The following is a 15,000-nucleotide window of genomic DNA, read 5'->3' as shown; positions in this document are numbered from 1 at the left end:
TGGCCCACCACTTTTGTCATACATTCATATAAGGCGCTGGGCACCATTCATATTTGAACCGATATGGTACCAGGAATCGATACCAATTTTTGGTACTTTTGTATAAACATAAATCGTTTTTGATAATAAAATCAAATTTTTTTTTAACATTTAAGAATGAGCTGATTATGATAACTGCTGTCCAGTTGTTGTATCTTGTTTTATTATCACATTTCTGAGTCTCATTTGCAGGTATGACACTAAGTTGCAATTGCAGTTCCATGGCATTAATGTATAGTTTATGGTGTTTTGATCAATTCGGTCTTTGCTGTCTGTTGCGCTCAACAAAGTGTTAATACTTTAAAAAAACAAGTTAAAGTACCCATGATTGTCGCACACACACTAGGTGTGGCGAAATTATTCTCTGCATTTGACCTATCACCCTTGATCACCCCCTGGGAGGTGAGGGGAGCAGTGGTGGCCACACCCGGGAATAATTTTTGGTGATTTAACCCCCAATTCCAACCCTTGATGCTGAGTGCCAAACGGGGAGGTAATGGGTCCCATTTTTATAGTCTTTGTTATGACTCGGCCGGGTTTGAACTCACGACCTACCGATCTCAACGCGGACACTCTAACCACTAGGCCACTGAGCAGTTTATACAGTTAATACTCTAAGCAATGTACTTACTTTAGTTGTAGTTTTCATTAACAAACTTGGAGGTGTTGAAATCGCCTTGTAAAATCCACAATGCTAATCAGTATCAGTATCATACCACTGACGGGGTATTCATATAGATATCGAAATCCCCCATTATAATTATGTTATCAATCAATCAATCAATGTTTATTTATATAGCCCTGAATCACAAGTGTCTCAAAGGGCAAATTTTATATTATCCGTTGCGTCTTTTGTAGATTAAAGTTGTGTTGCAGCTTTAAATTATTGTGTTGTATCATTTGTATTTCACATTTGTCATCAGATCTGTCCTCAATGTCCTACTCAGAGTCGTGTATGAAGAAAGTATGGCCAACTCGGTTTAAAAGTTGGCCTCAAAATGGCGACTTCTAGTCACATGAAGGGCTTTTAACCAATCAGAGAGAGTATGGCCTGAGGACCTCCTAAATGATCAACCCTTGGGTCCCATTTTTATAGTCTTTGGTATGACTCGTCCAAGGTTTGAACTCACGACCTACCGATCATCAGGGCGGACACTCTAACCACTAGGCCACTGAGCAGTTTATACACTTAATACTCTAAGCAATGTACTTACCTTAGTTGTAGTTTTCATTAACAAACTTGGAGGTGTTGAAATCGCCTTGTAAAATCCACAATGCTAATCAGTATCAGTATCATACCACTGACGGGGTATTCATATAGATATCGAAATCCCCCATTATAATTATGTTATCAATCAATCAATCAATGTTTATTTATATAGCCCTAAATCACAAGTGTCTCAAAGGGCAAATGTTATATTATCAGTTGCGTCTTTTGTAGATTAAAGTTGTGTTGCAGCTTTAAATTATTGTGTTGTATCATTTGTATTTCACATTTCTCATCAGATCTGTCCTCAATTTCCTACTCAGAGTCGTGTATGAAGAGAGTATGGCCAACTCGGTTTAAAAGTTGGCCTCAAAATGGCGAATTCTAGTCACATGAAGGGCTTTTAACCAATCAGAGAGAGTATGGCCTGAGGACCTCCTAAATGATCAACCCTTGGGTCCCATTTTAATAGTCTTTGGTATGACTCGTCCAAGGTTTGAACTCACGACCTACCGATCATCAGGGCGGACACTCTAACCACTAGGCTACTGAGCAGTTTATACACTTAATACTCTCAGCAATGTACTTACCTTAGTTGTAATTTTCATTAACAAACTTGGAGGTGTTGAAATCGCCTTGTAAAATCCACAATGCTAATCAGTATCAGTATCATACCGCTGACGGGGTATTCATATGGATATCAAAATCCCCCATTATAATTATGTTATGTTATCGGTTGTGTCTTTTGTAGATTAAAGTTGTGTTGCAGCTTTAAATTATTGTGTTGTATCATTTGTATTTCACATTTCTCATCAGATCTGTCCTCAATGTCCTACTCAGAGTCGTGTATGAAGAGAGTATGGCCAACTCGGTTTAAAAGTTGGCCTCAAGATGGCGACTTCTAGTCACATGAAGGGCTTTTAACCAATCTGAGGAGAGTATGGCCTGAGGATCTCCATTTTGAGGCCAACATTGAAACTGAGTTGGCCATACTGTCTCTTTACACGGCTCTGGTCCTACTTAGAATAGAATAGAATAGAAAGTAATTTATCGATCCCTGGGGGAAAATCAGCTTTTAGAATTTTTTCGAATGCTTCCGACAAACAACTTAGAGCTTGACCTTTAACTAAAGCGCTCCCAATTAGGACAATCAGCAAGACTAACGAGACGCTATTAGATTTGCTTTAATTTGTTTTTTAAGAAAAAAGGTTTCATTTTGTAACAGCAAATAATACGCCGGACTAGTGTCCTTTTCATGCATATCAGCATTTTTATTATTTGCTGTTATAAAATGAAATATTTTTTCTTAAAAAAAAAATTAAAGCAAATCTAATAGCGTCTCGTTAGTCTTGCTGATTGTCCTAACGGGAGCGCTTTAATTAAAGGTTAAGCTCTAAGTTGTTTGTCGGAAGCATTCGAAAAAATTCTGATTTGAAATCTATCGTCTCTCCATTGCATCATCCGTTAAGCATCTTTGTCAGAAAAATTGTATGTAAATTATCAAAAAACTTTCCGTTCTGAGTTCCCAATGAACAGACAAGAGGCTGTTGTTTTTGTTGCACCAAGCAAAGGCTTGGAAAATTCCATTGTGTACGATGGGAGGAGACGGGATGGGGGTTATCTATTGTCATCGAAGACCTGCTCAAGCCGAATCCAGGACGAGCCCAAGCCCGAGGCATCTTCTTCTTTTGTCTTCAATGTGACCAAGAACAAGAGCTGTTTACATAACCCCCATTCCTGTTGAGACATGTGTTGTTGTGTAAACAGGGAGTGTCCAAATAAAGGAGGAGACGTAAACCTTTTTCGTCAGAGCGTGCTAAGACACTGTAAGAGGTTACAGGTCCACGGCGTCTCTCCTCAATTGAGTCCAAATTTAATTCTGTCTCTCTTTGATTCTTTGCTTCTTGTCTTGTTTAATAGATGTCATCAGTGTTTGAACCTGACAATCTTGAATTAGAGATTTGTCTCTAAAATGTCAGGCAAAATTGTTCAAATCAGCTATGATTGTTTCTTCAAAACATTCAAATGCCATCTTTCATAAAGATGAATGAGGAAATGGCAAAAAACTAAGAATACAAATATAATTTCATGACTTTTATGAAATTATATTTTTAATATGTTTTTATTCAAAGCATTTTTCAGATTTTTTTTTTTGCAATAATTTCCTTGTCCTTTTTGTCAATTCCAGCATGTTGCTTGGCAATCTGTACATTTACCTGGACTGGAATGGAAGAACAGAAATACCAGGTATGTAAAGGGATCAAAAATTACCGTAACGGTTGGAATAGAGAAGCAAGATAATAAAACATATGTTAATATGTGTTGATTTTCTGCTGTCAGACAGCAGTAGAAAGAACATTTTCCTCTCCATGGTGGTGGCTTCTGTGGTGGGGACTTTGTGCTTCCTGGTGCTCAGGAGTTCTCCTCCTCAAGAGGAGACCCTTTCTGAGGAGGAAGGAGTGTCCTTGCTCTCATCACATGTGGTGTAAGTGCTCCTCCATTCCATAATGACCTTCATGATGATGATGCATGTCCTCTTTGCAGTGGTTTCCTAAAAACAGCACACCGCACCTGTCTTATAGACCATTTTTATAAACAGCAGTGTTCCCGTCACATTAAGGATCTTTTACAAACATGTTTCAAACAGCAGCACACTCCTGTCATTTAGAGGATCTTTGACAAGTATTTTTCTTTAGATCTTTAAGTGTCTTTGGCCAGTGTTTTTGCAGTAGGTCCTCAAAACAACATGTTACGTAGAGGATCTTTGACAAGCATTTATTTTGAAATCTTTACTAACAACTGAGTTTTCTTGTCATATAAAATATATTTGAGAAGCATTTTTGCTGTAAGTCCATAAAAACAGCAGCGGGATCCCATCACATAGAGGATCTTTGGCCAGTGTTTTTAAAAAAAAATTAGAACCTTAAAAACTGAACTTTTCCTGTCACATAGAGGATCTTTGGCCAGTGTTTTTCCTAATTAGAACCTTAAAAACAGCAGTTTTCCTGTCACATAGAGGATTTTTGACCAGAGATTTTTGTATTAGACCCTTAATAAACAGCAGTTTCCCCTTCATATAGAGAATCTTTGGCAAGGTTTTTTATTTATTTATTAGAACCATAAAAACAACCGCAGGCTTCTGTCACATAGTGGATCATTGGCCAATGTTTTTTTTTTAATGAGAATCTTAAAAACAAGACTTTTCCTGTCACATAGAGGAATTTTGGCCAGTGATTTTTTTTTCATTTGAACCTTAAAAAGAGCAGTTTTCCCTTAATATAGAGAATCTTTGGCAAGTGTTTTTTTTTTTTTTTTTTTTTTTTTAGAACCTTAAAAACAACACTTTCCCTGTCACATATAGGATTTTTGGCTCATGATTTTTTTCATTAGAACCTTAAAACAGCAGTTTTCTTGTCATATAGAAAATATATATATATATATTTTTAAATTAAAACCTTAAAAACCGCAGCGGGCTCCTTTCACATAGAGGATCTTTGGCCAGTGTGTTTTTTTTAAATTGGAACCTTTAAAACAGTACTTTTCCTGTCACATAGAGGGTTTTTGGCCAGTGATTTTATTAATTAGAACCTTAAAAACAGTAATTTTTATTTTTTTTATTTTTTTTTGGCATAAAAAAATACAATCATGTGTGCTTACGGACTGTATCCCCTGCAGACTGTATTGATCTATATTGATATATAATGTAGGAACCAGAAATATTAATAACAGAATTTCTTTTTTTTATTTTATTTTATTTTATTTCTTTCTTGTGCGGCCCGGTACCAATCGCCGTGGCCCGGTGGTTGGAGACCACTTATATAGAGGATCTTTGGCCAGTGAGTTATTTTTAATTATAACCTTAAAACAGCACTTTTCCTGTCATACCAAGGATCTTTGGTCAGTGTTTTTTTTAAATTAGAACCTAAAAACAGCAGTTTTCCTGTCATTCAGGGGAATCTTTGGCCAGTGGTTTTTTTTTAATTAGAACCCTTAAAACAGCAGTTTTCCTGTCAATCTGGGGAATCTTTGGCCAGTGTTTTTTTTTTTTAATTAGAACCTTAAAAACAGCAGTTTTCCTGTCATTCAGGGGAATCTTTGGCCAGTGTTTTTTTAAATTAGAACCTTAAAAACAGCAGTTTTCCTGTCACATAGAGGATCTTTGGCCAGTGTTTTTCTTAATTAGAACCTTAAAAACATTCGTTTTCCTGTCATTAGAGGATCTTTGGCCAGTGTTCCTTTTTTAATTAGAACCTTAAAAAAGGCAGCAGGCTACTGTCACATAGAGGATCTTTGGCCAGTGTTTTTTGTTTACCCTTAAAAACAGCAGTTTTCCTGTCATTCCGAGGATCTTTGGCCAGTGTTTTTTTTAATTACAACGTTAAAAACAGCAGTTTTCCTGTCATTCAGAGGATCTTTGACCAGCGTTTTTTTTTTTATTAGAACCTTAAAAACAGCAGTTTTCCTGTCACATAGAGGATCTTTGGCCAGTGTTTTTTGTAAATTAGAACATTAAAAACTGAACTTTTCCTGTCATTCAGAGGATCTTTGGCCAGTGTTTTTTTTAAATTAGAACCTTAAAAACAGCACAATTTCCTGTCATTCAGAGGATCTTTGGCCAGTGTTTTTTGTTTTTATTAGAACCCTAAAAACAGCAGTTTTCCTGTCATTCAGAGGATCTTTGGCCAGTGTTTTTTTTTTAATTAGAACCTTAAAACCAGCAGTTTTCCTGTCACATAGAGGATCTTGGGCCAGTGTTTTTTTTTTTTTTTTTTATAAATTAGAACCTTAAAAACAGCAGTTTTCCTGTCATTCCGAGGATCTTTGGCCAGTGTTTTTTTTAATTACAACGTTAAAAACAGCAGTTTTCCTGTCATTCAGAGGATCTTTGACCAGCGGTTTTTTTTTATTAGAACCTTAAAAACAGCAGTTTTCCTGTCACATAGAGGATCTTTGGCCAGTGTTTTTTGTAAATTAGAACATTAAAAACTGAACTTTTCCTGTCATTCAGAGGATCTTTGGCCAGTGTTTTTTTTTAAATTAGAACCTTAAAAACAGCACAATTTCCTGTCATTCAGAGGATCTTTGGCCAGTGTTTTTTGTTTTTATTAGAACCCTAAAAACAGCAGTTTTCCTGTCATTCAGAGGATCTTTGGCCAGTGGTTTTTTTTTTATTAGAACCTTAAAAACAGCAGTTTTCCTGTCACATAGAGGATCTTGGGCCAGTGTTTTTTATTTATTTTTTTTTTTTTATAAATTAGAGCCTTAAAAACAGCAGTTTTCCTGTCACATAGAGGATCTTGGGCCAGTGTTTTCTTTTTTTTTTTTTTAATTAGAGCCTTAAAAACAGCAGTTTTCCTGTCATTCAGAGGATCTTTGGCAAGTGTTTTTTTTTTTAATTAGAACATTAAAACCAGCAGTTTTCCTGTCACATAGAGGATCTTGGGCCAGTGTTTTTTTTGTTGTTGTTTTTTTTAAAATTACAACCTTAAAAACAGCAGTTTTCCTGTCACATAGAGGATCTTTGGCCAGTGTTTTTTTTTTTTTTTTAAATTAGAGCCTTAAAAAACAGCAGTTTTCCTGTCATTCAGAGGATCTTTGGCCAGTGTTGTTTTTTTTTAATTAGAACCTTAAAACCAGCAGTTTTCCTGTCACATAGAGGATCTTGGGCCAGTGTTTTTTTTTTTTTTTTTTTAAATTAGAACCTTAAAACCAGCAGTTTTCCTGTCACATAGAGGATCTTGGGCCAGTGTTTTTTTTTTTTTTTTTTATAAATTAGAACCTTAAAAACAGCAGTTTTCCTGTCATTCCGAGGATCTTTGGCCAGTGTTTTTTTTAATTACAACGTTAAAAACAGCAGTTTTCCTGTCATTCAGAGGATCTTTGACCAGCGTTTTTTTTTTATTAGAACCTTAAAAACAGCAGTTTTCCTGTCACATAGAGGATCTTTGGCCAGTGTTTTTTGTAAATTAGAACATTAAAAACTGAACTTTTCCTGTCATTCAGAGGATCTTTGGCCAGTGTTTTTTTTAAATTAGAACCTTAAAAACAGCACAATTTCCTGTCATTCAGAGGATCTTTGGCCAGTGTTTTTTGTTTTTATTAGAACCCTAAAAACAGCAGTTTTCCTGTCATTCAGAGGATCTTTGGCCAGTGGTTTTTTTTTTATTAGAACCTTAAAAACAGCAGTTTTCCTGTCACATAGAGGATCTTGGGCCAGTGTTTTTTATTTATTTATTTTTTTTATAAATTAGAGCCTTAAAAACAGCAGTTTTCCTGTCACATAGAGGATCTTGGGCCAGTGTTTTCTTTTTTTTTTTTTTAATTAGAGCCTTAAAAACAGCAGTTTTCCTGTCACATAGAGGATCTTGGGCCAGTGTTTTTTTTTTTTTTTTTTTTTAAATTACAACCTTAAAAACAGCAGTTTTCCTGTCACATAGAGGATCTTTGGCCAGTGTTTTTTTTTTTTTTTTAAATTAGAGCCTTAAAAAACAGCAGTTTTCCTGTCATTCAGAGGATCTTTGGCCAGTGTTGGTTTTTTTTAATTAGAACCTTAAAAACAGCAGTTTTCCTTTCACATAGAGGATCTTTGGCCAGTGTTTTTTGTAAATTAGAACATTATAAACTGAACTTTTCCTGTCATTCAGAGGATCTTTGGCCAGTGTTTTTTTTTATTTTTTAATTAGAACCTTAAAAACAGCACAATTTCCTGTCATTCAGAGGATCTTTGGCCAGTGTTTTTTGTTTTTATTAGAACCCTAAAAACAGCAGTTTTCCTGTCATTCAGAGGATCTTTGGCCAGTGTTTTTTTTTTAATTAGAACCTTAAAACCAGCAGTTTTCCTGTCACATAGAGGATCTTGGGCCAGTGTTTTTTTTTGTTTTGTTTTTTTTATAAATTAGAGCCTTAAAAACAGCAGTTTTCCTGTCACATAGAGGATCTTGGGCCAGTGTTTTTTGTTTTTATTAGAACCTTAAAACCAGCAGTTTTCCTGTCACATAGAGGATCTTGGGCCAGTGTTTTTTTTTTTTTTTTTTTAAATTAGAACCTTAAAAACAGCAGTTTTCCTGTCACATAGATGATCTTTGGCCAGTGTTTTTTTTTTAAATTAGAGCCTTAAAAACAGCAGTTTTCCTGTCATTCAGAGGATCTTTGGCCAGTGTTGTTTTTTTTAATTAGAACCTTAAAAACAGCTGTTTTCCTGTCACATAGAGGATCTTTGGCCAGTGTTTTTCTTAAATAGAACGTTAAAACTGCAGTTTTCCTGTCATTCAGAGTATCTTTGGTCAGTGTTTTTTTTCATTAGAACCTTAAAAAAGGCAGCAGGCTACTGTCACATAGAGGATCTTTGGCCAGTGTTTTATTTTTTTTATTTTTTTTAGAACCTTAAAAACAGCAGTTTTCCTGTCATTCAGAGGATCTTTGGCCAGTGTTTATTTTTATTTTTAATCAGAACCTTAAAAACAGCAGCGGGCTCCTGTCACATAGAGGATCTTTGGCCAGTGTTTTTTTTTTTTTTAATTAGAGCCTTAAAAACAGCAGTTTTCCTGTCATTCAGAAGATCTTTGGGCCAGTGTATTTTTTTTAATTAGAACCTTAAAAACAGCAGTTTTCCTGTCATTCAGAAGATCTTTGGCCAGTGTATTTTTTAATTAGAACCTTAAAAACAGCAGTTTTCCTGTCATTCAGAAGATCTTTGGCCAGTGTATTTTTTTAATTAGAACCTTAAAAACAGCAGTTTTCCTGTCACATAGAGGATCTTTGGCCAGTGTTTTTTTTTTTAATTAGAGCCTTAAAAACAGCAGTTTTCCTGTCATTCAGAGGATCTTTGGCCAGTGTTATTTTTTTAAATTAGAACCTTAAACACAGCAATTTTCCTGTCATTCCGAGGATCTTTGGCCAGTGTTTTTGCAGTATAGTAGATCCTTAAAAACAACAATGTTCCTGTCATATAGATATAATCTTTGACGAGCGTTTTTTTTGTTATATAATCATTTTTGCAGTAGGTTCTTAAAACAACGGTTAACTCCCTCTTTTTTTTTTCTATTTACAATGCTGTTCTCAAAATTAGCAGCGTGTTTTTGTCATATAATAGTCGTATATTTCACTTGCCTTTTTGCAGGACATACTTCATATAGAGGCTCATTTGATATTTGCTGGTTAGAGATATCGGACTGTACTTTTTAAATTGCAGTTTTTGGTTTGTGTAGGTACAGGCACAGAGCGAACACGGCCCTGCAAGAGATCAAGGCGGACATTCGTGAGTTTAAAGTGCACATAAACAATGCTAATAAAAGTAGGAATAAAGCGGAAAGTGTTCCTCCTCAGAGACCATTCTGCAGCTGGTGAAGACCAAAACCATCCTCCTCCTGAGTCCCAGCATGGCCTACAGCGGTGAGTGGCCGCGTTCAACGCGCTAAGCTCCGCCTCCTGTTGTGACTCTCCCGAAGCTTATCCTCCTCGCAGGCCTGGAGCTGTCTTTCTACAGCGGCGTGTACGGAACATGCATCGGAGCGACCGCGCAGTTCGGAGCGGCGGCGAAAGGCCTCATCGGGATCTCCGGCATCATGGTGGGCGTGGGCGAAATCGTCGGTAAGGTCGATCCCACCCACCAGTCACCGAGGCGCCGTCAAGACTCGTACGAGTGCTCTTTTTTCTCGCCAGGCGGGGGCTTGTTCGGATTGATGTGCAAGAACAATCGCTTCCGGCGCACTTCGGTGGTCTTCCTGGGAATGGTGGTTCATTTCGTAGCCTTCTATCTCATCTTCCTCAACATTCCCGATGACGCTCCCGTTGTGTTCCACACCGTCACCCAGAAGAGCCCCTTTCTGACTCCAAGGTATAAATACATGTGGCATCTGTAAAGCTTCCAAACTGACTAAATATAACAAATCCCCAAAACCAGTGAAGTTGGCACGTTGTGTAAATGGCAAATAAAAACAGAATACAATGATTTGCTAATCCTTTTCAACTTATATTCAATTGAATAGACTGCAAAGACAAGATACTTAATGTTCACACTGAGAAACCACATTTTTTTTTGCAAATAATCATTACATTTGAATTTAATGGCATCAACATATTGCAAAATGTTGGCATTTTTGGCATTTTTACCACTGTGTTACATGGCCTTTCCTTTTAACAACACTCCGTAAACGTTTGGGAACTGAGGAGACACATTTTTTAAGCTTCTCAGGTGGAATTCTTTCCCATTCTTGCTTGATGTACAGCTTAAGTTGTTCAACAGTCCGGGGGTCTCCGTTGTGGTATTTTAGGCTTCATAATGCGCCACACATTTTCAAAGGGAGACAGGTCTGGACTACAGGCAGGCCAGTCTAGTACCCGCACTCTTTTACTACGAAGCCACGGTGTTGTAACACGTGGCTTGGCATTGTCTTGCTGAAATAAGCAGGGGCGTCCATGGTAACGTTGCTTGGATGGCAACATATGTTGCTCCAAAACCTGTATGTACCTTTCAGCATGAATGGTGCCTTCACAGATGTGTAAGTTACCCATGTCTTGGGCACTAATACACCCCCATACCATCACACATGCTGGCTTTTCAACTTTGCGCCTATAACAATCCGGATGGTTCTCTTCCTCTTTGGTCCGGAGGACACGACGTCCACAGTTTCCAAAAACAATTTGAACTGTGGACTCGTCAGACCACAGAACACTTTTCCACTTTGCATCAGTCCATGTTAGATGAGCTCGGGCTCAGCGAAGCCGGCGGTGTTTCTGGGTGTTGTTGATAAATGGCTTTCGCTTTGCATAGTAAAGTTTTAACTTGCACTTACAGATGTAGCGACCAACTGTAGTTACTGACAGTGGTTTTCCGAAGTGTTCCTGAGCCCATGTGGTGATATCCTTTACACACTGATGTCGCTTTTTGATCGAAAGTATGTAATATCATCGCTTGCGTGCAGTGATTTCTCCAGATTCTCTGAAACTTTTGATGATATTACGGACCGTAGATGGTGAAATCCCTAAATTCCTTGCAAGAGCTCGTTGAGAAATTTTGTTCTTAAACTGTTCGACAATTTGCTCACGCATTTGTTGACAAAGTGGTGACCCTCGCCCCGTCCTTGTTTGTGAATGACTGAGCATTTCATTGAAGGTTCTTTTATACCCAATCATGGCACCCACAGGTTCCCAATTAGCCTGTTCACCCGTGGGATGTTCCAAATAAGTGTTGGATGAGCATTCCTCAACTTTATCAGTCTTTTTTGCCACTTGTGCCAGCTTTTTTGAAACATGCTGCAGGCATCAAATTCCAAATGAGCTAATAATTGCAAAAAAATAAATTAAGTTTCTCAGTTCCAACATTAAGTATCTTGTCTTTGCAGTCTATTCAATTGAATATAGGTTGAGAAGGATTTGCAAATCATTGTATTCTGTTTTTATTTACCATTTACACAATGTGCCAACTTCACTGGTTTGGGGGTTTTGTTTTTAAAATACGTTTTTGCACAAATAAGGTAAGACATACCAGACATAACATATGTCTGGTGCTCTCTGTAGTTGAGTAAAGAAGTGTATTTGATTAGCTGGATAGATTCTTCCATTGTATTGAACAAAGTAATGGAATAAGAGTGCATTTTCAGGTGGGTTTCTACACTTCCAAACGATATTTTTCACCTTTTGCCTGACATTTTTGGAGGCTAACATGGCCTAACGCAGTGTTTTTTCGCGCGATACAGTCTGGTGTGCCGTGGGAGATTATGTAATTTCACCTTTTTGGGTTAAAAATATGTTTTGCAAACCAGTAATTATAGTCTGCAAATGATGTGTTGTTGTTGAGTGTCTGTGCTGTCTAGAGCTCGGCAGAGTAACCGTGTAATACTCTTCCATATCAGTAGGTGGCAGCCGGTAGCTAATTGCTTTGTAGATGTCGGAAACAGCGGAAGGCAGTGTGCAGGTAAAAAGGTGTCTAACGCTTAAACCAAAAATAAAGAAAAGGTGAGTGCCTCTAAGAAAAGGCATTGAAGCTTAGGGAAGGCTATGCAGAACGAAACTAAAACTGAACTGGCTACAAAGTGAACAAAAACAGAATGCTGGACGACAGCAAAGACTTACTGTGGAGCAAAGACGGCGTCCGAACATGACATGACAATCAACAATGTCTCCACAAAGAAGGATGAAAACAACTGAAATATTCTTGATTGCTAAAACAAAGTAGATACGGGAAATATCGCTCAAAGGAAGACATGAAACTGCTACAGGAAAATACCAAAAAAAGAGAAAAAGCCACCAAAATCGGAGCGCAAGACAAGAACTAAAACACTACACACAGGAAAAGAGCAAAATACTCCAAATAAGTCAGGGTGTGATGTGACAGGTGGTGACAGTACACCTACTTTGAGACAAGAGCTATATTGATGCATGCTTGGTTATGCTTTAAAGTCATACCCAACGACTTTTTACTGTCAACTGAGTTTCATTTTTTTAATGATTTCTGCTGGTGGTGTGCCTCCGGACTTTTTTCAACGCAAAAAAATGTGCCTCGGCTCAAAAAAGGTTGAAAAACACTGCCCTAACGAGCGATGTCCTTGTGCCGCAGCGTGCCCATCGTCCTGCTGTGCAGCTTCCTGCTGGGCCTGGGAGACAGCTGTTTTAACACGCAGCTCTACAGCATTTTAGGATGCGTGTACATGGAGCACAGCACGCCCGCCTTCGCCATCTTCAAGTTCATCCAGGTAATTGTCGCAAAGAAGGTAAAAAAAAGGGGGCGGGGACAAAATCGTGTCAAAACAAATGAAAAACTACCACTTACACTGCAAAACGTCAGTGTTCAAAATCAAGAAAAAAAAAATACAAAAATGAGGGGTATTTTATTTGAACTGAGCAAAATTATCTGCCAATAAAACAAGAAAATTTGGCTTGTCAAGACTTTCCAAAACAAGTAAAATTAGCTAACTTCAATGAACCCAAAAATACTTTAAAATAAGTATATTCTCACTAATAACAAGTGCACTTTTCTTGGTAGAAAAAAAAAGAGACCTTTTTGCTCAATATGTTGAAAAATATTCTTAAATGAAGTAAATGCTAGTGCCATTATCTTGACATAATGATATTACATTTCTTGAAACCAGCAAATTTATACTAAAAACTAATTTATTGTTCTTAATGGAAAGGCAACAAGGCAACCACTTGTTACTCTCGGGGTCTACTAGCCGCTCAGGCAAATCATATTGTCTAAAAATGCATTTTTCCATCGATAACATGACATCATCGCGCCAAGTGCGTGCTCTTTCAGTCAATTAGTGCGCATATATACAGCCCGGCCCCCGGCCAAAATTTTTTTAATTGTAATTTTGAAGAATTTATCTGAATGTGCATGAACTATTTCTGTTCAAAATTGTTAGAAATGTTAAATGTTTAAATATTAACTGTCAGTTTACTGTACTGTGCCAACCGTACTACTATATGAGTACATATTTTCTATTGTTTCATTGGAAATAAAACAGCAAAGTCCATTTGGCTGTCATCTGTTTTAATTATGAGACACAATTGTGTCAAAGTCATGATTTTTTTTTTTTCATGCTTGAAGTAAGAAATTATGACTTTAAAAAAGCAGTTTGATGACACAGCTTTGCAACAGTTGATATTCTAGTATCAAGCATGTTTTACTCAATATAGGTCATCAAATCTCAGCAACAAGCTGTAATATCTTACTGAGATCATTTAGGACCAAAACTAGAGATGTCCGATAATATCGGCCTGTCGACAAATGCTTTAAAATGTAATATCGGAAATGATTGGTATCGTTTTTTTTATTATCGGTATCTTTTTTTAATTTTTTTTTATTAAATCAACATAAAAAACACAAGATACACTTACAATTAGTGCACCAACCCAAAAAACTTCCTCCCCCATTTACACTCATTCACACAAAAGGGTTGTTTCTTTCTGTTATTAATATTCTGGTTCCTACATTATATATCAATATATATCAATACAGTCTGCAAGGGATACAGTCCGTAAGCACACATGATTGTGCGTGCTGCTGGTCCACTAATAGTACTAACCGTTAACAGTTAATTGTACTCATTTTCATTAATTACTAGTTTCTATGTAACTGTTTTTATATTGTTTTACTTTCATTTTTATTCAAGAAAATGTTTTTAATTTATTTATCTCATTTTATTTTATTAATTTTTTTAAAAAGGACCTTATCTTCACCATACCTGGTTGTCCAAATTAGGCATAATAATGTGTTAATTCCACGACTGTATATATCGGTATCAGTTGATATCGGTATCGGTAATTAAGAGTTGGACAATATCGGATATCGGCAAAAAAGCCATTATTGGACATCCCTAACCAAAAACCTTAAAGGCCTACTGAAATGCGATTTTCTTATTCAAACGGGGATAGCAGGTCCATTCTATGTGTCATACTTGATCATTTCGCGATATTGCCATATTTTTGCTGAAAGGATTTAGTAGAGAACATAGACGATAAAGTTCGCAACTTTTGGTCGCTGATAAAAAAGCCTTGCCTGTACCGGAAGTAGCAGACGAGTAGCGTGACGTCACAGGTTGTGGAGCTCCTCACATCTGCACATTGTTTACAATCATGGCCACCAGCAGCGAGAGCGATTCGGACCGAGAAAGCGACGATTTCCCCATTAATTTGAGCGAGGATGAAAGATTCGTGGATGAGGAAAGTGAGAGTGAAGGACTAGAGGGCAGTGGGAGCGATTCAGATAGGGAAGATGCTGTGAGAGGCGGGTGGGACCTGATATTCAGCTGGGA

The 15,000-nt window shown here is 37.2% G+C and overlaps 1 protein-coding gene across 2 annotated transcripts in view; it reads left to right on the top strand.

Annotated features, from left to right (window-relative positions):
* Positions 1-15,000, top strand: part of LOC133620457 (UNC93-like protein MFSD11) — a 21,228-nt gene that overhangs the window by 5,027 nt on the left and 1,201 nt on the right. The window contains exons 6-12 of one of the 2 annotated variants that reach the window (XM_061981999.2): positions 3,435-3,493; positions 3,587-3,731; positions 9,454-9,503; positions 9,572-9,637; positions 9,710-9,835; positions 9,908-10,082; positions 12,804-12,939. In XM_061981999.2, the coding sequence (XP_061837983.1) occupies positions 3,435-3,493; positions 3,587-3,731; positions 9,454-9,503; positions 9,572-9,637; positions 9,710-9,835; positions 9,908-10,082; positions 12,804-12,939 (757 nt within the window). Of the gene's footprint in view, positions 1-3,434; positions 3,494-3,586; positions 3,732-9,453; positions 9,504-9,571; positions 9,638-9,709; positions 10,083-12,803; positions 12,940-15,000 lie in introns of both variants that reach the window. The other variant, XM_072916006.1, reaches the window with a different exon arrangement.

This window comes from Nerophis lumbriciformis, linkage group LG24, assembly GCF_033978685.3.
Source record: "Nerophis lumbriciformis linkage group LG24, RoL_Nlum_v2.1, whole genome shotgun sequence".
Lineage (NCBI taxonomy): Eukaryota > Metazoa > Chordata > Actinopteri > Syngnathiformes > Syngnathidae > Nerophis > Nerophis lumbriciformis.
The sequence above is the reverse complement of the archived record's forward strand: the minus strand, read 5'-3'. Positions and strand labels throughout refer to the sequence as shown.